Source organism: Schistocerca nitens, chromosome 4 (genome assembly GCF_023898315.1).
Source record: "Schistocerca nitens isolate TAMUIC-IGC-003100 chromosome 4, iqSchNite1.1, whole genome shotgun sequence".
Lineage (NCBI taxonomy): Eukaryota > Metazoa > Arthropoda > Insecta > Orthoptera > Acrididae > Schistocerca > Schistocerca nitens.
The window spans coordinates 369,989,898-370,014,359 of NC_064617.1; the positions used below are offsets into that span (position 1 = coordinate 369,989,898).

Sequence of the window (24,462 nt, forward strand, 5' to 3'; positions counted from 1 at the left end):
TAAAATAGAGGTGTGGAAAAGCTTGGTAACGGGAGGGTTAAGCAAGGTACCATTCAGTAGAGAACATTGCAAGTGCTGTTTATGCCTTTCTTGGTCCGTAGTATTCCATATGAAGGTTTTGACGCATTTCAGAAATGTTTACACATTTCAGGAATGTTCTGCATCTGATGTCATTGTAATTGTAATTATCACTTGCATGAGTTTCAGAGATTTGCTCAATGTGTCACAAAGTTCATTACTCATTATGTAATCTGACAAGCCAGAAGCTCCATACATACTTGTGTACTCCTCTCTTCCATAAATAACAGAGAGTTCTGTTTGAAATTTCTTAACCTCCAAAAAAGAAAGACATTCAATAGCATCTTTGAAAGAAGTTTCTGAAAACAGGAAGAGTAAGTGGAAAATTTCTTTGGGAGAAAGAGAGAGGCTGCAACTATGTGTCAACTGAATCTGAATCTTTATTTCACCTCATAACTTACATCACAACATTTTTTTTTTTTTTTTTTTTTTGCATCCTGCAGTAGATTACACATCATTCCTAGACCTTTAGTTCTCCTCCTTTTATGATACTTACCTAAATCTGTTGAGTTTTCAATCACACCTTCCCTAATATTTGTAATTTTATGCTCGAAACCTGTCAGCTGATTTTGTGCATAATGTAGGTGAGTATCCCTCTTCTATAGCTGTATATATAAATATCAACATGAATCATAATTTTATTAAAAAGCAAGAGCAAAAACATGAACCATTCATCCTTCAAAATCATTACTAAACTGCAGGTTTGTCACATGATATTTTTATGACACATTTTTTTCCCAATTGGCTATATTATTCATGCACTTCATAATATCGTCCCTATATTCAAAAACTGTATTGATACTCTTTGACTGTTAATTGCAACAAGTAAGCACTGAACATGGCAGCTCTTTTCGTACTACTTTGTCAAGAATTGATGTTCTTTGTGGAAATGCTGAAAAGGAGCTACAAAGTCCCAGAAGTTTGGTGAAAAATATTTATATGATTTTCTTAATGAAAGTGGCTTTAAGCATAATTAGATTCAACTGGTGGGCATAATAATGAATGTATGAAGCAATATCATAAAACTTTTCTGTAACAAGAGCCTGCACCCTGGTAGCGAACCACTCATGATTGCTGCACCATCAGATGTTTGTGTATTAGTTTGTGTAGACAGTTCTTCTAATTGTGATTTGTCTGTTCCCTGATTTATGTTGCCAAAGATTGAGCACTATGCTTTTCTGTTGCTATGGCTTCTGTAAATCTTTCAACTGGTCTTCCATTAATGATGTACCTATGCACTAAAACCATCTGGAAAACACAGGCTGCATCACTGGTTTTGTCAGCATCACTGGTTTTCTCAGCCATTACAGCCAAAAACTCTGCTCCTTTAATTTACTTCCTACTTTCCTCTTTGTAAACTTGAAGTGTGCATTGGGAGAATTCATTCTGGATGATTTTAGAGGTGCGTATGAAAGCTGTTGCTTTTTCTAAATGTGATTTTTAATACTGAGTGTAATTAATGTATGAAAAATTCCAGGAATTGGAGAACATTTCAATCTCATCATGTCAGCTGAGGACAAGTTCCAATGCATTACAGAAATGAGTACAGTTAATAATTAGATTTAGTATGTACCTATTATTGGTAACCTTTTGGTGGTGTAATGCCACATATTTCTGTACCTACATTCTAATTGGGTAGCTATATTTATGTTGACTGAACTTTCCATATTTGAAACATTATTCACGTGGCCCAAAGAAAGCTCGTGTTTCATAATTTGGTCATGGGGGTGTTGACTGTTGACAAAAGCTGTCCTCCAAATAATAAAGAAGGGAAATAAAATAAAGTGTTTTCCAAATCACAGCCACACAGACATTCATGCTTGCTGTACACTACAGAGCTAAATTTTTTACTGAATTGATGTTACAGTAGGAGTCAACCTACCTAGCCTCTTGATTTCTAATTTTTCTCCAAACTTGCATAAATTCATGGGATCAGAGAACAGGGAAATTACCTGATTCATTATTACAAGTAGTCATTTGCTGCCTCAGAATTCTCTATACCACATGGTAAAATAACAAACACAATGAACACGTAATAGTTACTTCACTAAAGGTGAACAGGCTAGGGTTATACTGTTTTGGCACTTTATCTGTTTGTTGTGGTAAAGGGATGCTTTATTTCATATCTCCTAATTAGTAATTTGTTTGGAGAGGTTTAAAGGGAACAGCTCCAGCATTCACCTTATGACCAAGGACGACCTACAAAAACCTCAGTCAGAGCTGTTGGTGTTTGCCATTGTCAGTTGCTATTGATTGAACAAAGAGTTTTGCTGTCACACATTGTAGCCATAAACTGCTTCATCAGTCATACCATGGTAGGAGCCACCAGTGTCTTGATGTGATTTTGTAGCTTGCCTTTGCAGGTCCAGTCATTGCAGTGTGATGAGGAAGTGTTGTCTCGTCTACATGTCGAGGAAAAAGCTGCTCACCTTGCTCCCGGTCTTGCCCCCTCCTGCCCCCCCCCCCCTTCACCCCTCCCTCCATTCCAAGGTGGCTCATGTGGGGTGTTTATACACCCAGCCCCATGTACACGTACAGTATTGCCAGCCATTGACTCCATTCCCCATACCCCCTTCTGAGACACCCATGTCTGTGTTTGAAAGCGCACTGCAACCCAAGTTGCTTACAACTTGTTTTCATGTGGCTTAGCTGCATTTGCTGCGTAGAGCCTGGGCATTTCAAAAGAAATAAGTGGTGTGCTACTTCTTCACTTGCATGGAAAGCTCACAAAGTAAATACAGCTTAACAAAATTATTGCTGGGAGTAGTGCAAATCTGCAAACCTATACAGGAGCTATCCGTTTTGTTAAATATGCATTGTTCACTAACAATTATTGAGCAAATCTTGATTATAAACAATAACTACTGCTGAATGTGTCAATGCTTCACAATTGCTAAATATGTATGGGAATTGGATGTATGTCCTAATCTCCATCTCCTCTGTCTCTATCCATCTCCTCTTTTCCCCTCTCCTTCCTGCCTCTCCTCTCCATCCATCTCCTCCTTGTCTCCTCCCCCCCCCCACTGTCCATCCATCACCTCCTCCCCTCTTCTCCATCTCCTCGTCCCCCTCCATCTGTCTCTCTCCTTCTTCCCCCTCTCTATGTCCAAATGTCCACTTCCTCCCACCTTTTTATCCACCTCCTCTTCCCCTCCCCCCCCCTCTCTCTCTGTCCCTGAAACTTGTTTGTTGTTATTGCCAATGAAAACTTGCTTAGAATGAATGAGTAACTCATTTGGGATCACTGGTATATGGGGTATGAGAGATACCTCTTCAGGTGCTGGATCTGTGAGGCTAGTAGCTTCAGTGACAGTTTTGGACGATTTATATTTTGTAGCAGTATTCTAAACATACACTGATAAGTTGTAAATACAACTTTTCCATTTTCTGCTGGGAAGGAAACAAAGCAGCACATTGTTGTGTAAGCAATTTTTATTTTCATATTTAACTCAGACTACAAGAAAGAAAATGAAACGACACATTTTTGTAGCACAGATTTATTTAGTTATTAATTAATAGGGCTAACTCTGCCAGTGTACACGTGGTCTAATGTAATGTTCTGGGCAACTGTCGTGCTGAAACCACACATGTTGTCGAACATCCAGGGCAACATCCAGCAGTCGTACCTTAGTCCCTGTTCCAAAAACATTCGATAATGGCATCTGTTCAGTGTGCTGTCAATAAAATATGGACCAATGAGTTTGTTCCCCATGATGCACAACATACGTTAATTGATCCAGGACATCTTGGCAGAGAACATGGGGACCTTTTGCATTTGTTGATTTGCTCATTCACAAAGCACTACCTGGTTATGGAAATCGTAACCATGAAGTTCAACACATTTACTTCATTTTCTTCTTCTGCCGGTGTGTACACTGTATTCGTAAAGTAAATGAATAAACATTAAGGTGTTTGTAAAAGAACGAATGAGAGAGAGCTTTTTCTGCAAAACACTAGGCATACAAGGCAAGAACAGCCTCAACATTTCTCCTACATTCTCTGTAAATCAGGATAATTTCAGTTTTTTCTTCTGTGGTTGCAACATTCATCATCCACTTGTTCTCCAAATGATAGGTAGGTGTGCAGGCAATGAACAGTGCAAAAGTATTATAATGTTTGTAGTTGCTATCTGTTCTAAGTCAGCATGATACATGAGCTTCCAGTCTCAGTGTACTGCCTGTTATGATATGTCATAGTTCGTTACACGGCCACAGTGGCACATTAAGTAGACCCCTGTTCAAAAAGTCAGAGGAATGCACACAATGTAACACTGCAAATGGGATTTCCAATCAGAATTTACAAAATACCGGCCTGTCATGTCTCATAGCATGGAGGTGGGGTCCCACGTGCCATTGGACATTCGAGGGCCACTGAATAGCATATCACAAATTACGACTGTGTACCCATTTCTGTTCCCCCAATTATAGCACCATCTGTGGTGAAACAAAGAAAATGCTTCAGATAAAATCCATGTAGATTTTGCTGTAGTCATAATCTGCAATAAAAAACTGGGGTTCCCATTGAAGATTTCGAAGTTGCCTCCTGCCACTCACGCAAGGGATAGCGTGGTGGGCCACGTGTGGTATCATTGGATGTCCCCCTCAGATACAAACAGATTGGAATTAAAACATTTTTGATTCGATGTATACTTCTTGAAATATTTCAATGTCTTCAGTTAAAATGAACACACTCTATATGTACATTAAATATATATAGTGTATGTCCATCTGAATGTTTATTAAAGCATTGTATAAAAATTTGAGGTAAAGTGGTCAAGAATTTTTTGAAGCAATGTTAAGCAACATCTTGTCTTTGTATATTAGTATAGTTATTCTTTGTCTATATCATGTTACTTTACAATTTTATTTATATCATTTGTACATGTGTGTGTGCGTGTCTGTGTGTGTAAAGTTAGGTGTTCCTTTCTGTATCAGTAATGCTTTGCAATTTATCTTACACTGTAGTGCACATAGAATTATTTATGCTGAGTAGTAATTTTCTGTCAAAAATGTTTTGAGAGATTTTTTGAAAATCTCATAATATAGATATTATGTTTGAATAACAAAAAAGACAATTCATAGATAACATTACTGATTATAGGTGAACAGTTCAAGAGTTCTTGGTATTGAATTTAACCAAGTAACTGGACAGGAGACATTTTATGACCGTGAAAGACAGCCTCTCCTTACAATATCATTTGATCAGGCTGGCTTGCCTCAGTCGTGGGTTCCAGCAACTGGAGGACAACCCGTAAATGTCTCTTATGACAGGTAAAAACAACATTTTAATATTTTTTTATACTTAAGCACATTATTGCAGTATTCTCAACACTGCCAATATGTTCACTATTGTGATTTGCATACAATGGATTGTGTCATATCACCAAATTATTATGCATTTTACATAATGGCAGCAACTGTGTTCAAGAAGAGGGCTATAATTTCACATACATCCAAGTTTATGATAGCCAAATTTTAAACCTTGCTGTCAGTTAAGAAGTCAGACTATCTAATGTGAACTATTTAACATCCAAGTTTTACAACTCTCATTGTAGAGTGGAAAAAGGCTCATCACATTACTAGAATTAAAAGTAGTGGGAGGTAGCATAGAACACATCGTGCACAGGGAAAAAGCTAGGGTTGACAAAAAGATTGGTTTAAGAATGAAAGGTAGCTCATGTTTTATGAAATATAGGTACTATGAAGGGTGATAACATTACTACTTATAACTTCCCATCCACTGATAAACCCATTATGCTAATATAAGTTCTTAAATTATAAATTTGTGCAATCGATAGGCGCACAAACAAATGGTACAGAGCTTGGCTAGCTTTCAGAATGCACTTCCTTTTTCTAGCTGTAGAAAAAACATCCACATGCACACACACACACACAATCACATGTAAACGCCTGTCTCCATAAAATGTGGTAAGTCAACTGGGTAGTCACCTGAGCACAATCTAGTGAGACAGACATGTACGTGCACATGGGTGAGTGTGTATGTGTTTGTGTGCATGTTTTTCCTACAGCTAGAAAAAGAGAGTTCATTCTGAAAGATAGACAAGCTACTTTTTGTTTCTGTGCCTCTCAATGACGCAGCTGTTCTGCCTTTGTCGGTGAGTCATCTCCTTTATTCCTAAATAATTCATAACCCTCAACAATATATTTAAAGCTCTCAATGCAAATTGATGCACATAAATGTATTCATAAAGTAAATGAATAAACATAAACTGATAATGTTTATCGAATTTATCTGAAATTACGTGATAAGAAATAATACTGCTTATTTTGATTTTGATTGAAAATAGCATCATTGATTCTAATTACTGCTTCAGGTCTCATATTTAAACAAGGATTCATTTTTAAAAAAGCACTGAAAGATATTCTCTTTTTACTCGAATTATAACATGTATTGACATCATCATTCTTTTTCATCCCCTCACATACATATTCTGTTGATCCCATCATACAGCAGAAACTATACCTATGTGGAACAAGTCATATTACTCATTAACAGGTAGATACAAGTGCTGCAGGCCATTTCTGCTAATTTGCTCATAGTGAAAATTATGGGAATTATCTATAGATTAATTATTGCTATTTTGAAAAACAAAGCAAGAAGGCAGCTACTTTGAAAGGATTCAGTGTCACTGCTTTTCCACTATTTAGCTACTTCTTTAAGCTACTAGTTCATACTAAGGCTTTATGTAATTCTACTGATTTCAGAGATAACTATTGCTCTGTATGTACTGAAAAATTTAAAAACATGTTTAATACAAACAATAGTGTTAACCAGAATTTACATTTCCAGTTATAGATTTTCTGATAAATTATTGGAGGAGTGGCTAATAAGGTACTCTTTTACTTCCTGTTTGAATTTCAGGTATTTCCAGATTTGTTTTCTGCTAGACTTTTGCATTAAAATATAAAACTTTATTTTGAACCCTAGACAGGGACGCATAATCTATATGGAAATTATTTTTAGGTATAGTATTGCATTTGTGAATTATACTGTTCACTCTTCTCATTAACCAAAATTACCATTAGGGCATACAATGAGGTGTCAACAGTCGTGGGATAGTGATGTGCACATATACAGATGGCAGTAGTATTGTATACACAAGGAATAAAAGGGCTGTGCATTGACGGATCTGTCATTTGTTCTTGAGTGATTATGGCCACATTACAGGAATTAACAACACACATGGGACATTCCATTTTGGAAATCATACGGGAATTCAATATTCTGTGCTGGGAATGCCAAATTTCAAGCATTACCTCTCACTGCAAACAACGCAGTGGCCAATGGCCTTCAGTTAAAGACCAAGAGCAGCAGTGTTTGCGTGGAGCTCTCAGTGCTAACAGACAAGCAACACTGCATGAAATAACTGCACAAATCAATGTGTGACACACAACAAACATTTCTTTTATGACAGTGTGACGAGATTTGGCGTTAATGAGCTGTGGCAGCAGATGACTGACACAAGTGCACAGGCTAACAGCATGACATTGCCTATAACACCTCTCCTGAGCTCATGACCATATCGGTTGGATCATAGATGACTGGAAGACTGTGGCCTGATGAGATGAGTCCTGATTTTGTTTGGTAAGATCTGATGATAGGTTTTGAGTGTGGTGCAGACCCCAAAAAGCTATGAACCCAACTTGTCAGCAAGACACTATGAAAGCTAGTGGTGGCTCCGTAATGGTGTGGGATGTGTTTACATGGAATGTACTGGGTACTCCAGTCCATCTGAACCATTCATTGACTTGAAATTGTTATGTTTGGCTACTTGGAGACCATTTGCAGCCATTTGTGGACTTAAAGTTTCCAAAGAATGATGGAATTTTTATGGATGACAGTACACCATATCTCCAGGCCCCAATTGTTTGCAATTAGTTTGAAGAATGCCCTGGACAATTTGAGTGAATGATTTAACCACCCAGATCATTCAACACAAATCCCATTGAACATTTGTGAAACTTTTGAGAGGTCAGTTTGTGCACAAAATTCTACACCAGCAACTCTTTTGCAGTTATGGATGGCTATAGAGGCAGCGTGGCTCTATATTTCTGCAGGGGCTTCAACTACTTATCAAGTTCCTGCCGCATCAAGATGCTGCTCTGTGCTGGGCAAAAGGATGCCCAACACGGGATTAGGAGGAATCCCATGAATTTTTTTACCTCAGTGTAAATTTATTGGCATTTAGGTGTTAGAAACCAAGGAAGTTGTGTGAGATGTTCAGATTTTAACTTTATGTAATGTCCTCACTGCACACTTCTCTTGAATAAACGTTTTTTGACATTAGATGCATTGGCCCAGAGTATAATGCCACAGAGCAGTATTAAGTGAAACGCAACTGTTGGTTAACACAGTGAGAGAGATTTCTAACTGCAAAGGAGACAAATATGAGCTGTTTGGTTAACTAATCTACATGCTGCCACCATCAAAGCTTATTATCCATAAGGACATCTAGGGCCTTCACACATAGAGTCTTACCTAGTGTCTGCTCATTAATCCCTACCTCTGGTACCAGTAATGCATTTTGATGTGTTTGAAATTGCATAATAATGTGTATTCTTAAATATTAGGGTTAAACTGTTTGCTGTGAACCAGTTGTAAGCCCATTCCATTATTCTCCTGGCTCTGTCTAGTATGGATGTGGTAGGTTAAGAACAGAAATGAGCCAAACACTGAAACTTATGGGACACCTCAGTAAAAGTCTTATTCTAATCTGACCCTCTCTTGTACAGTTTATGATCTGTGCAATTGAAAGCCTTAACAAGGTCACAGAAAATGTTAACATATTAATTATTATAGCTATTTTTTTTTTAATCAGAACTGAAGTTGAATTTATGGTCTAAACTGTGCTTGCCTCCTCCTTCCTCAAGTAATCACTACATGGTATTCTTTACTAAGATCTTTCCCTGGAGAGCCCAAATCACAGATGACCTCATTGAGATTTTCACTTGGTTTAAAAATACTGATTACTTGATATTCTCTTTAGAAAAAGTTCTTTACAGATTCAGATGTTGCTGTCTTGTGACTGTTTGCTAACAGGAAGATCACATTGATTTTTTTAACCCTCTGACAACTGCTAGCTGTAAGTTGCACTCCTTACAAGATAATCCAACTTTAACACTCAATTGCAACTGTTACTGGACTCCTTTTGTTACTCCTTATACCAGATAAATGTGTGGCACTGTGTTACTCATTGACATATTTAAAACATGTGTTTTCTAGAATGAATTTTCACTCTGCAGCGTGTGTGTACTGGTATGAAACTTCCTGGCAGATTAAAACTGTGTGTTACACTGGGACTCAAACCCAGCACCTTTGTCTTTCACAGGCAAGCACTCTACCAGCTGAGCTGCCCAAGCATGACTCATGACTCGTCCTCACAGCTTTACTTTTCTCAGTGCCTCATCTCCTACCTTCCAAGCTTAACAGAAGTTCTCCTGCAGAATGGATGAGGTAGTGGCAGAAATAAAGCTGTGAGGATGGGTCATGAATCGTGGTCAAGTAGCTCAGTTGGTGGAGCACTTGCACGCAAAAGGCAAAGGTTCTAAGTTTGAGTCCCAGTCTAATGTTTCAATGTTCCAGGAAGTTTCACACATTTTCCTTCACTTACATTCATTTTATATAACATGGCTTTCACTGGTTTTGTGCTTCCACTGTCATTTCAAAATTGTGAATCTTCATTCAGAATAAAATTTTTATAAAATACTTTTGACTAATATTATCATTTTTGGAATTTTTGCCAACTTAAACTGATAAGTTGTCATAAAATTAATAAAATATGCAAGGGTTGGAACTTAAATAGTGGCAACTATTTATTCACAACCAATACAAAAGAGTTACATGTTTGCACCTGTTACTGTCCTTCAAAGTTGTCACCTGCATTGTGTAGAACCCATTGCCAGTGATGTGGAAGGCATAGTATACTGTTAGCAAAGCCTCTTCTGTTGATGGTGCGAATGGAGTGGTCTACTGCCTGTCGAATCTCTGGAACAGTTCTGAAGCAAATGCCACGAAGTGGTTCCTTCATCTTCGGAATCAAAGAACGCAATTCCGAGGAGTATGGTGGATGGTACAGTACTTCCCAGTCCCATTGAGCGAGCAGAGCAGCCACAGCTTGCACTGTATGGACCCACACATTGTTGTGCAAAATGATGGGTGGGTTGCGCAGAAAGTGTCACTGCTTCTTTCACAAAGCTGCTTGCAAATGATGCTCCAAAAACGAACAGTAATTCTGTGCATTGACGGTCTGCCGTGGAGTAACGTAATGCATTTGGATAACACCATCACAGTTGTACATGAGAATCACCATAAATTTCACCATACTGGGTCTCTGACACACTTTTGACTTTCATGGCGACCCATAATGACGCCATTCATTGGATTGGCATTTCAATTTTGGCTCGTACTATGTGGCCCATGTCTCATCCAGTGTAACGATACGGCGTAAGAAAGCCTCTCCTTCATGCTCGTAGCATCTGAGCAGCATCATAACGCATCCATTTCTGCATTTCTGTAGTCATGCGGAACCGCCCGTGATGCAATTTTTTGCATGTCCAGTCATTCCATCAGGATGCAAAGCACAGTTGTTTGCACTAATCCTGTTTCATGGGCGAGCTCACGAATCATATGGCGTCGATCACTGTCCACTAACATGGCAACAGCATGCACGTCTTCTTCAGAGACGCCATGACAACCTGCCCAATGCATGTATGCCACAGTTTGCCGACCTTGGTTGAAGGCTTTTACCCAACATGCCACTGTTCTATACAGCAATGCCGATTCCTCGCACACCTCTTGAAGACCTTGATGACACTGTCGAGCTGTATGACCTCTGGCACATTCAATCTTGATCCAACTCCATTGTTCCTGTATCGAAAACATAGTGACACCGTTACCTTAGACTGCTCACTCACAAGTGACTGTGTTTCCCTAGATTGTGCGCGCGCCAGTGACATGGGACGGGTGACTCCATTTGCTCAAATTTACATTAGCAGTTTTGTCTAAACAATTTTAGGAACAGTGGATTTATTTCATGTGTTTAATTTTACAGATTCAACAGGGTTGACAGCTGGCAGTGGGGTGTACAAAGTGAAAAATACAGCTATGAAAGTCATGGTTTGCTCTCAGAAATAAGTTCTCCAAAGGATGGTGTTACACAGTTCACTTACAATGAACTTAATATGGTAAGTACTTAAAAACATATTATATCTTCATATTTCCCCATAATGAAATTTGCCTGAAAATGTAAGAATCAGAGTACTTGCTAATGGTTCTTTACTTGTATGTGGTGAAAAGACTTTAGATATATGAACTATCCATTTCAAAGCTGTTATTCAAGTAGGGCATTGCCATTGCAGTGTGCAGTCTGTTAAATATGTTCTACTGCATGCTAATACAATGATGACAAAGTTTGTCTCTATTATTTTTGAAGTACAGTGAACAGTGGCTACCACATTTTTTAGTGTTTTCCACACAACTGGCAGTCTAATTAATTCTAGAGTGTTTTGATAGGGTTCACCTTATAACTTCATGCAAGAAATTTCTGTGAATTTCCCATATTTTTTTTGAAATGCAGACCAATCATCTTCATGCTGATGCAGAAAAGATCTAATTCCAAACAGTCACCACCAATGTAGGAATCATGCTATTGTCTGTAATACTTACACAGAAACTAACTGAGAGAAAAAAAGAAAAAACAGCCCCGTACCATCTCAAACAAGTTTTGCTATCACCACAACTCTGACAGCTACATACTTATCATTTTCCCCAACTCTAACTAGTGTTATGTATTCATTCTTGTGGCCAATGGTTTTCAGGCACAACAAAGGTGTGAAACTCCCTGGACTCACCAATATAATGTATAAATGTCTCTTCACACTAGGAGTCCACAGCTACCAAGCTGGTCTCTCTTCATTTGTGAAGAGCATGTTATCATATTCACCCTTTGTCCATTCTGTATGTTTTCTATCCCCAGCAAACAGGCATGTTTCTGAACTGCTATGAGCTGGACATTTATGCATGTGTATTATACTGACCAATCACTCTGAAGAACTGATGCATAGTTTGTCAGGAAACCTCTGTTGACAAGTGTGTTACAGACGTATTGGAAGTTCTTTGTAAAGTTAAATTGAGCTATCAGTCCCCTAGTGTAGTGGTTACTCGTAGGTGACCAGGTACTAAGGTGAAGTGAACATTCCCTTGTCTTGGAACCAGTATTGGAGCTTTGAAGTGCCACTTTTTGTCACAGTCAATGCTGCTGATACTGTGTCTCATCTGCTTTAAAGTATCTGAGAAGTCTACTCTGTAAAACAGGTTCAGACGAGTGTCTTCTTGGGATTACATTGTCAACTTTATCAAGAGATGAGAGATCTACTCATTACCAAAGTACAAATATGATGGGAAATTGCACTGACTGTTACGCACTGCAATTATCTTTGAATCAAGCACATATCCGATGCAGAATGTTCTCCTTTCCTATACAGAATATACTGTTCTGGTTTGTGGAGTAATCTTGACAGTAAAGGTTAGCTTCTGGAAACTAGTGCAGATCTTATAAGAGTAGGACATACCTTTGTGATGAGCAGCAGAATGAATGTAAAATGACACATGAACCATTACTATAAGACTAGTATTCTACTTGATAGTTTCTGGCAGATTGGGCTTTGAATCATGCTTCAGCACACAGTTTTAATATGGCAGGAAATTTCAAAACAGTGCACAACTGCTGCTGAGTGAAAGATTCTGTCTGAAAATATTCTAGTTACATTGTAGTACTGGGTTTACCCATCAGTGTCATTAATATGAATATATCAATGAAGTACCATGCAGAGATGTTTGTCCCATGCTCATTTCTCACAGAAAATAAATTCAGAGCATAAATCTTGAAATTTTCATTTTACTTGCCCTTTGGTCATGTTTACATGGATTGAATTTCAATACATGGTCACATAAATTACTTGCAATGTGTAGAGAATGAGGGAGAATGAGGAATAGGCTCTCTCAGTGTCTAACAAGGATAAACACAGTCTCTGGGCTTTATCCCTGAGAACATGAATTATTTGTTGTACTGTAAGAAGTTGTAGTTATTTGATTTACTAATGACGCATGTAAATGACAGTTTGTCCTTCTTCTTTGATCCCTCCACTGGACCTTTTCATGTATCTCTTGATTAGCATTTTTTATATTTTGTTTAATACCGCACTCTTATATGAACTGGAAGTACTGGCTGCAATTTATGCTGCTTTTTCTAGCCATCAGTTTCACTTATTAATAAATTTTTACAGACTACCATAAACTGAAAGCAAAATTGCAGCATGCATCACACACATTCTTTGTAAGCAATCTCATTCACTCTTTTGTAGGCAGACTGCTCATGGTATTTATTTACTTAGCCATTTGTGGACATTTCAAAATGTATGGATGTTGTCAGTTGGTGTATATTCATATAGTTATACAGTTTGCTGTTACAAGTAGTTAAACAATGTGGCATATAAGCTATTTACAATCCTTATCAAAACGTTACATATAGTTAAATATTGTGAATCAAGAGTTATTCACAATCATTTTGTACTAAGAAATTCACTTAAAGTGTAAAAGCAGCGTACCTGCAAAAACAATTTAAGATTTTTCCTAAAGCGATACATGTTACCTGTTTCTTTTATATTCTGTGGCAGTTTATTATACAGTTTTACACCTTCACACAAGAGGCTATTTTGAGTCTTATGTTTTTTCTTTCCGTCTAGCTGAAGACAGTGACTTGTTCTTCAACTATAGTTATGAAAACCGCTATTTGTGCTATAGTTTTCTATGTTATTCTTGATGTACACTGTGATTTGCAATATAAATTCACAAGGAACAGTTAGAATTTCTAACATTTTGAAAACTTCTCTGCAGTGGACCGGCTTGCTGCTTTACGTTATAATTCTTACTGCTCTCCTTTGCATTTTAAATACGTTTGTAAATTCTGAGCACTGTTTCCCCAGAAAATAATACCATAACTGATTACTGAATGAACATAACTAAAGTAGACAATTGTCAAACATTCATTACTGCATGAGGATACAAGGACTCTAAGTGCATTACATGTTGTGGATATCTTTGCCGATAGTTTCATAGCATGTTCATTCCACTTCATTTGGCTGTCACTGTGCAACCCTAAGAATTTTGTTGTAGCTACATCATCTATGGAGATGTTACCTAGTTTTAAATTTAAGGGGCTCTGTTTTCTGTTCATTCTGAAGCATATTCTATTTAATTCTTTATGTCAAGAGTTACTTTGTTTTTCCGAGACCAATTGTAAACATCCCTCAGCACTTCAGTAGAATTTCTTAGCATTTGTGCTGGTGTCTTGCTCGTGATTACTATGTTGCTGTCATCAGCAAACAATATCTTCTCTCCATGGCTAATATGTTGTGGGAAATCATTTATATACACCAGAAACAATACTGGGCCCAGTACACTTCCTTGAAGGACTCCAGTATTGATATATTGTGGATCTGATATATGTTTCTCAATGTACTTTGATCCACTGAACACATGTGTGATCTCTACTGACTGTACTCTGTTTTCTAGATATGAACGAAACCATTTGAAAACCACTCCCCTTATTCCTAGTGCCTCCAACTAATGCGACAGCTTCTGGTGGTCAACTGTATCAAAGGCCTTAGACAGGTCTAGCAAATGGCCAGTTACATAGCTGTTCTCATCTGGTGCTTCTAAACTGTTTTTGTAAATTGTGGTATTGCAGATTCTGAACCTCTACCAGGCCTGAAACCATGCTGGTCATTCCAGAGAAGGTGGCATTTACTTAGATAGCTCATAAGCCTGTTTTTCATTATTGTTTATATCACTTTGGAAAAGCATGACAATAGGGCTATTGGTCTGTAGTTCTCAACATTTTCTACGTCACTTTTCTTGTGAACTGGTAAAATTTTGGCATGCTTCAGATAATTAGGGAAGCAACCAGTTTGGAAGGAATCATTTATGATTTCTGTTAGTGGAACTTTGATACCATTTATGCATTTTTTCAGCACACACATTGGGATTTCATCTAAACCTACCGAGTTTTTATTCTTTAATTGCATACTTCCTCCTCAGTAGTTGGAAGCAATACCATTGAGTTTGCTATATGCTTCTGTATTGGTTGATTAGCACTTTTTGGAAAATTTTTCTGTGACTTCGTTGCAATGCTGCTAAAGTAGGTATTCACATAATTTGCTAATTCTTTTGGGTTACTTTCTAAGTTTTCCTTGTTCTTGATTTGTGTGTTTGTACCTCTCTGCTTCACAGTTCCCGTTTCTTGTTTCACTATAGCCCATGTAGCTTTACTTTTATTATTGGCTAAATTTATGAACCTATCGTTGGCTAATTTTTTTGCAGTGTTGAGTACCTTCCTGTAGATCCTTTTGTAGTTTTTGTGGTAATGCAAAAAACTGGATCACTATTGTCCTCTTAATGGAGTTTAGGTATTTACAAGTTTGAGCACATTTTCTAATTCCTTTAGTAATCCATTTATTGTTGGTGGGTGTTCCACCAGGAATTAATGCTTTGGGGAATGTTTCTTCAAATTTTAATTTAAACTCAGACATAAAATAAAATGGGAGAATTTGCTATTCACTTTAGTTTCTATATATACTCCTTCCCAACTTACATGTATTAATTTTAAGGAAAACTCTTGCAAAGCTGATGGAGAGTAGCCTCTTTTATATACATGCAATTTTGATTCTTTTTTTACACAAGCTTTTACTTTCATAATCTGACATAGATGGTCAGACAGGCCCAGATTTTTAACAAGTGAATCACAGTTTTCTCTGCCTACATCTATAGCTACATGGTCAATGGTAGATGATGAATGTGTGGTTATTCTTGTTGCACAGTTATCTAGTGATGACATGCCAAAACTATGTAGGATATCCATAAATGTGTTACTGGTGTCATCTGTTTTAGCTGTATTTAAGTTAAAGTCCCCGCACAAAAAGATATTACGTTTCAGAGTCAACGCTAGTTCTAGGCTTTGTACAAGTTTTGAAAAGAATATCTCTAAATTACCACTGGGAGAATGGTGTACACATAATATAGTTAGTTTCTTGGGCATATTTATAGCAACTGTCTCTATTGCTGATACTTCAAAGCCTTTGTTTACACTTAGCATGATAATATCATTTCTGACTTTTAATTCAGTACCGTTCTTAACATTAATACATGATCCTCCACCTTTCATTGTGCTGCAGCAATAAGAACATGCGTGGACACATGAGGTTAAATTAATACACTCCTGGAAATTGAAATAAGAACACCGTGAATTCATTGTCCCAGGAAGGGGAAACTTTATTGACACATTCCTGGGGTCAGATACATCACATGATCACACTGACAGAACCACAGGCACATAGACACAGGCAACAGAGCATGCACAATGTCGGCACTAGTACAGTGTATATCCACCTTTCGCAGCAATGCAGGCTGCTAGTCTCCCATGGAGACAATCGTAGAGATGCTGGATGTAGTCCTGTGGAACGGCTTGCCATGCCATTTCCACCTGGCACCTCAGTTGGACCAGCGTTCGTGCTGGACGTGCAGACCGCGTGAGACGACGCTTCATCCAGTCCCAAACATGCTCAATGGGGGACAGATCCGGAGATCTTGCTGGGCAGGGTAGTTGACTTACACATTCTAGAGCACGTTGGGTGGCACGGGATACATGCGGACGTGCATTGTCCTGTTGGAACAGCAAGTTCCCTTGCCGGTCTAGGAATGGTAGAACGATGGGTTCGATGACGGTTTGGATGTACCGTGCACTATTCAGTGTCCCCTCGACGATCACCAGTGGTGTACGGCCAGTGTAGGAGATCGCTCCCCACACCATGATGCCGGGTGTTGGCCCTGTGTGCCTCGGTCGTATGCAGTCCTGATTGTGGCGCTCACCCGCACGGCGCCAAACACGCATACGACCCTCATTGGCACCAAGGCAGAAGCGACTCTCATCGCTGAAGACGACATGTCTCCATTCGTCCCTCCATTCACGCCTGTCGCGACACCACTGGAGGCGGGCTGCACGATGTTGGGGCGTGAGCGGAAGACGGCCTAACGGTGTGCAGGACCGTAGCCCAGCTTCATGGAGACGGTTGCGAATGGTCCTCGCCGATACCCCAGGAGCAACAGTGTCCCTAATTTGCTGGGAAGTGGCGGTGCGGTCCCCTACGGCACTGCGTAGGATCCTACGGTCTTGGCGTGCATCCGTGCGTCGCTGCAGTCCGGTCCCAGGTCGACGGGCACGTGCACCTTCCGCCGACCACTGGCGACAACATCGATGTACTGTGGAGACCTCACGCCCCACGTGTTGAGCAATTCGGCAGTACGTCCACCCGGCCTCCCGCATGTCCACTATACGCCCTCGCTCAAAGTCCGTCAACTGCACATACGGTTCACGTCCACGCTGTCGCGGCATGCTACCAGTGTTAAAGACTGCGATGGAGCTCCGTATGCTACGGCAAACTGGCTGACACTGACGGCGGCGGTGCACAAATGCTGCGCAGCTAGCGCCATTCGACGGCCAACACCGCGGGTCCTGGTGTGTCTGCTGTGCCGTGCGTGTGATCATTGCTTGTACAGCCCTCTCGCAGTGTCCGGAGCAAGTATGGTGGGTCTGACACACCGGTGTCAATGTGTTCTTTTTTCCATTTCCAGGAGTGTATATATGATTTCTTTTTCTTCACCAGTGCTCTGTAATACCAATAACAGTGCTGTCTAAGATTTGCAACTCAACTTCCAGCTGTTGCACTATGTTTTTTACACATTGTATATTTTGGTAGAGTACTATTAGACATTTAATGTTACTTATCTTGGTGGCTTCTTTTTTGTCGTATCTGCAATTAAAAAATCCATCAGATGGGTAGAAGGTATCCTTTTCCGTCTACATTGGTGCCCCGTAGATGGTTTTTTCCATGTCTGCTGCTGCTCCTGCTATTGCTGGGATTTCTGTTGTTATTGTTGTCTGTGATGCTGCTGTTGATGGTGGTGCTGTTGTTGGCATTTCTGCTCCGATTATTGTTTGTACTACTGCATTTTGTGTAACTGCTGTTGGTTGTGTTTGTTCTGCTGCTTTTTTTGTTGCTGATAGCATCTGTGATGAGATGGCTTCTCCGTTTTGAGTTGATACAATAATAGGCATGATATAGTTATTTGTTTACATCATCTCAGCCATTTCATTTCTTCTAGAACCTATGAATTTTTTCCCATGAATATTTAAATGCTTACCATACTTGGTGAAGTGTTTCCTTTATAAGAATATCACATCTAGGAAGTTTGTGTTTCTGTATTCTTTGCATATTTTGCGAAATTGCCTGTTTGCCTTAATAATTTCCTGGTTGACACGTGACATTTCCATTAGGTCATATATGTGTAGTATTCCAGTCGCTATTACACTTTCATTTTTCACTGTATCTAGGGTTTTCTATAAGTCACAGACGGCACTTTTTAGTTCATTGCAATAGACATCGTTTGCACCACCAATTATAATCAAAACACAAGTTCTGTTAGATGGCAGTCAGTATCATTAAAGTCTTCCTTGTTTGCTTTTACACCGTCTAGCTCAATAACCCTCTCCCCTTCTCTCTCTCTCTCTCTCTCTCTCTCTCTCTCTCTCTCTCTCTGTGTGTGTGTGTGTGTGTGTGTGTGTGTGTGTGTGTGTGTGTGTGTGTGTCAAGGGAGGTGGGGGGGGGGGCTGACTTCATTATAAATGGGTACTTAGCTTCAATTTCACTTATTGTTGTTAATTCTTCTGCAATGATTATTTAACATAATCATCCTGCTACATTGTTTCCATCAAGAAAGCATCTTTTTGTTCATAAAATTGGCCAAATATTCCATGGCAACACATTTTATACAGTGTTACATCTAATCAGGTTATTCGAAATCTCAGTGAATGTAAAATTTATTTGATTGTGTCATTTTATCACCTGCAAAATACTGTATGTCATTGTGATTTCAGTATGTAACTCCATCTATAATGACCATAGCATTTAATTTCAACCTAACATCTACTATCATGTTACTGAATTCGGAAGTTAAAAGAAGCACTTAATTAGAAACTATTAGTTAGTTTTCTTCTTCTGAAAATAGTCATGCCTTGACACACCATCAGTGTGATACAGATAAAACATTTCTTCTGTCATAGTTTCACACTTTTACTGCATTAGCCTTTTGTCATATAACAGATCTATGATGTTATAAGTATAATGTTTATGTGGCAAAGTAAACCATTAGTTGAGTTTATTCCAACACATAACTGAAACAGTAATTTACTTCCCACAGCTGTCGCACATTACACTGCCAAGCAAACGACGGTTTGGGCTACAGTATTCTCCTGATGGAGGATTGCGTCAGGTAGTACTACCAAGTGGTACACGCCATTCATTTTCATGTCAACCTTCTCTTGGATTTCTCCGTGTATCCTACACAGCCCCCGGTGCAGCCCGTTCCTACGTCCAGCATTTTGCTCATTCTGGAGCACTGCTGCAGACTGTCTTTCCTGGAGATGGAGCTCGTGTCCTGTATCGGTATCATCGCTCTGGACAGTTAGCAGAGGTGAGTCAGAAAATAATTCAGTACTCTGTACTAAGCTGTAACTCTGTCATTATCACTAATTATTATTATTATTATTATTATTATTGTTTTGTTATTGTTGTTAATTTAAATATGGTACATGTCATTTACACTTTAGCTCTTGAAAGCTAATGCGACTACCTTATCACACTTAACATAAAATGTTTCCCATCTTCTAAATAATACCAAGTCCCTCCAACTTAGTCTTATATGAGAGCAAAAAACCAGTTTTTGTAGATGTCTGTGAGTTATGCAATTTTATATGTAAGGAAACTTATTTACAAATTTCTTAAGTTGAGATAACAGATGTTCAACGTGTCCTTCACCAGTGACATAAATAATATCACATCAGTACTGGAACTCATCCCATACTAGGGCAACCATGTCCATCATCACTGATGTTATGGCAGTACAGATTTGGTTGTACTCTTCTAAATTCTGTGGTAGTTTTGGTGTATGAATCTTGTCCTTAATTAACCACACAGGAAGAAGTCAAACCCAGTAACCGAGGAGGCTAGCTGAGAAATGTTAAGTTGCCGACTCTTTGACAACCAATCCAACAGATATTCACACACTTGGCAACTCCAGTGAGAGGCTGTCCAGTACTGTTGAAAAATGAAATTGTCCTCATTCAGCCCCAGAAACAACCAGTTTTATAACACAGGAAAATGCTGCTGAGTGTTAACCATGTTTCCAGCTAAGAAGAATGGGCCATAAACAGATGAGTGGTATATTGACCACAGAAACACTGACTTTGGGTGAATCTTGTACATCTTCAGTGTGTACGTGTGAGTTTTACAGGGCCCAAATTTGAACATTGTGTTGTTTCCTTTCCCACTAAAGTGGAAAGTCAAGTTCATCACTGAATATGATGCATCGTGAGAAAGTATTATCATTGTCAATAATATTCTGAAGCTCATCAGAACATGCCACAAGTTTGCCTTTTTTATCATGATGTGCAGTCTTAACAGCTGTAGCTTGTATGGCTTTGTAACCAACTGACATCCCAAAACATGCAAAATTTTTGTAAACAGCTGTAACTCCTAAATGGCATGACAAGTTGATTTTGTTGGACTCCGTTGCAGAGTGGTTTGAATTCGTATGACATTTTTGTCAGAAACATGAGGGCAACAAGGACTCTTTCCTTTACATGCACACCTGTGTCTACAAACTATTGATACCACCTGTGAATGTTCCATCCATTTGGAGGATAAGTTTGGTACCTCAACCTGAAACATCTTTGCACTGTAATCAGGGAACTGCACTTCGTATACTGAGAATGATTTCTGCTGTGGCTTAGCCATTTTGCAACATGTAAACCAAGAAAATAGAAGACAACCAAAATCTAGGGGCAACAAATATAAAGTAGACAGTGTAATTGTTTCTCCAATAACCAAGCTGTGGGGGCAGCAATCAGTAGCTTTGACAATGTAATAATTTGTAATACATATATTATTTTTGAAGGATCCTGTATTTTAAGTCATGAGTCAGTTTTATTGAGAATTAGAGAACCTAAAGAGATTAGAGTGCTTGTAAGACTAAAGAGTTTTGTCTCATGGGTTTAAATCACTAATGACTTCAGCACAATTACTAGGTATTACAGTACTTGGTAAATATTTTGGTAAAAAATGTCAGTCCAGTTTTACAAAACTGAGAAGCAACATGAATATACACATTTATTATTAAAATAATGTCTTGTTCCATGTTCTTGTAAAGTGTTAATTGTTATAAAGCACAGTTAGTCTTTTTATTTTTATGAAATTGCTTTAGCAATGAAAATTAACTACAGTGTGGCCAGTAATTGAGTGAAACTTTTTGGAATCCTTTATAGGGTAATTTAATTTACAGAATTCCTCTCTTATTTATTACACATTGAAAATATCCACAAAACTGACGAATAAAACAACAACTCTGGAAGGATAGAAAATAATCATATATTACTTATTGAGTATATACAGTATTACAGTATAATAGGGCTAATACATGATTGAATATATTAGTGATTTATTAGCAAGTGGGATGTGAAATTCAATACACAAGAGATGCCATTTCTGTCAGCAGCAAAGGCTCTAACCCATGTATCAAGTATGAAGTTCAACTGAGCTTAGGTGACTAATACAGTTATGTCATTCCATGCAGTTTTAGCTCAGTGTCATAGTTCATCAATCATAGAGTTTAGTCAGTGGTGATGTGCTAGTCTCTTCACAACCCATGGCCACATGTTTTTATTGCATGAAAGAATACGAGAGTCCGTGATTGTCAAACACTTCTGTATCTAGTGAAAGTCATCAGACTCCTGACAGATACTCCATAGTTATTCATTAACCCACAACACTACTAAAGGAATAGTCCAACAATGTGAAGATAAATGCATGATTTATTCTTCACTTTACATTTAGTGACTCTGATCTCTTTAGGTTCTCAATAAAACTGACTCATGACTTAAAATACAGGATCCTTGGAGCATCCTACAGCATGGAGGTCTCTCTGCTGTACTTGCTATGATTTCAGGTGCACCTTGACTACCCTCATCACTAAAATAAAAGGAAGGTCAGTGTTGGCCATAATATTGATGGTTTATTGATAGCAGAATCGATTTTCAATCATATAGTGATCATCTTCAGTGCTGTGGTGTACAAATTAAACTCATAGGCACTGGTATCAGTTATTATCATTAACCAAAGCTGAGAAATGATCACAGTATCTCTCGTCACTGCACGAAGCCCAAAACGAGTACCTCAGACAGACAAATAGAACAGCATTGATATTAAATAAAGATATGCTTGAGAAGTTCATCATTTCTAACTTCCAACCAACTTCGTACTAATGAAAAATTTGCCGTGATTGTTCATTTGTAGATATAAAGTTTAGTATATATGAACAGATGCTAGATACTTCTCCAAGTTGTAGGTGGGTACACTCAAATTACTCACTGTTGGTTGTAGTGGTACCTCTTCTTTGTGGAGTTTTGGAAACTGTATAATCTCAATGAAATGGCAGCACCAGGACAAAGTTTTTCAGCACATCTTTTGATAATGAACTCTTTTTTAAAAAAACGGAAGTGCCTTCCATTTCATTCATTCAGTAGGGTCATTCTGCAGTGTTTGGTAAGCCCTGTTCTTAAGTATAAGATCCATTTTACCCACATAACTGTCCCATGAAAGAAGAACAGAGGCACAGCCTTAGCCCACTTGTAAAATGAATAAATCCAGTTGTCCTCTAATGGACGGTACTGCTGCCCTCTCAACAGAAGAGTGGAGCACGATGCAGCAATTCAGTAATGGGAAGGCTCCTTGGTGTGGGAGCAAAATGTAGACCTTTTTCCAAAACTGATAATGTGGTGCTGTTCAGATCTGTACTCGTTATCCTATGTCATGGTTTGAGAACAAAGGCATTGAAATTTGTGCTCCTGTGCACCAAGTCCATAGTGCTCAGATATTTTGTCAAGATGACTGTATGATATCCAGCTGCAGACCTAACAAGTATATAATATATTAATACATGTGGTAGTCAAATGAAAATGTTGTTATGGTCTTCTTCTTTTTTTTTTTTTTTAACTGTTTTTAAGAATGTTTGTATCAGATGAAATGAGTGAAAAAATAAAATTTAATGAGTTGTCTGATAACAGTACATGGTCTTTGTTTCTGCAGATACTGCATGGAGATGGCAGAAGTCAGATAAATTACTCACCTCTAACTGGGTTTCCAAGTGCAGTATTACACATTGAAAAGGACTTTGAATATCGATGGGATTATCAATATGTGGCTGGTCTCCTTGTTGAAGAAAGAATAGATTTTGGAGCTAAGACAGGAATCAGCAACGCAAAATTTACATATGAGTATGACAGCAACTTCAGGTTAATTGGTATTCAAGGACGTATTGGTGGACAAACTCTACCAGAACATAACCTCGGATATAACATAAAAACTGGTGCTCCAGAGCAGTTGGGCCAGTTTAAGGTAATATGAGATAATATTTCTAATGTATCAAGCTTTAATATCAAGCAAAAAATTTATATATGTTCTGTCTCAGAGTGACTTTGTACTTAGGTATGTTTTTTACTGACTAAGCATATTAGCCATTGTCATTTAAGTATCAGTTTATGTCTGGTAATAACAGTTTGTGTCTTTCTTTTAGGTATCACGTCCCAGAGCTAATGAGACATCTGTTTATGATGGGACAGCAATTTTCACACGACTCATCAATAATCAGTTTCAGGAGATTCAAGTTGCAGTCACTATCCATCGCATGGAAGTATTCAGAATGGAATTCTTATATGATGCCCGCAGGTAAGTTATTAGAAACTTGTTTTTGGCGGAATAATTATTGGTTGAATGGATATCAAGTCTAATGTCTATGGAGACAGCAGATTAGCACAACGTCTTCACGAACTATGTCATATGTAATTTTGCTTTCCTCTGTCAGGCTGCTCCATGCTATTTCAGTAATCTTGAAGCTGTTGCTCCAGCTAATACTTTCAGTTGTTCTATGACTCAAAAGTGTGATGCATATTATCAGCCACTAATCCCTTACATCTCCATATCTCCAGAACGAAGACTCCTACATAACATCAGATACAGACAGGTACATCCCTGGCAGAAGGAAGCAGTGAATCACAGGAGTGGATATGCAAAGGAGTTGTTAATAGGGCAGAAGACTGATAATGATGGCATTTATGGCATAGATACTACATAACAGCTAGGGAAATTATCCATCTACTGCCTCATTTTGGAAGAGTCAATCAAAAATCACAAACTTTAT

At 38.4% G+C, this 24,462-nt stretch overlaps 1 protein-coding gene across 1 annotated transcript in view; it reads left to right on the forward strand.

Moving 5' to 3' along the window:
- The window catches only part of LOC126252108 (teneurin-a), a 352,713-nt gene that overhangs the window by 302,860 nt on the left and 25,391 nt on the right, over nt 1–24,462 (forward strand). The window contains exons 27-31 of the mRNA XM_049952972.1: nt 5,179–5,348; nt 11,150–11,282; nt 19,411–19,683; nt 23,352–23,660; nt 23,839–23,990. Of these exons, the coding sequence (XP_049808929.1) occupies nt 5,179–5,348; nt 11,150–11,282; nt 19,411–19,683; nt 23,352–23,660; nt 23,839–23,990 (1,037 nt within the window). The remainder of the gene's footprint in view (nt 1–5,178; nt 5,349–11,149; nt 11,283–19,410; nt 19,684–23,351; nt 23,661–23,838; nt 23,991–24,462) is intronic.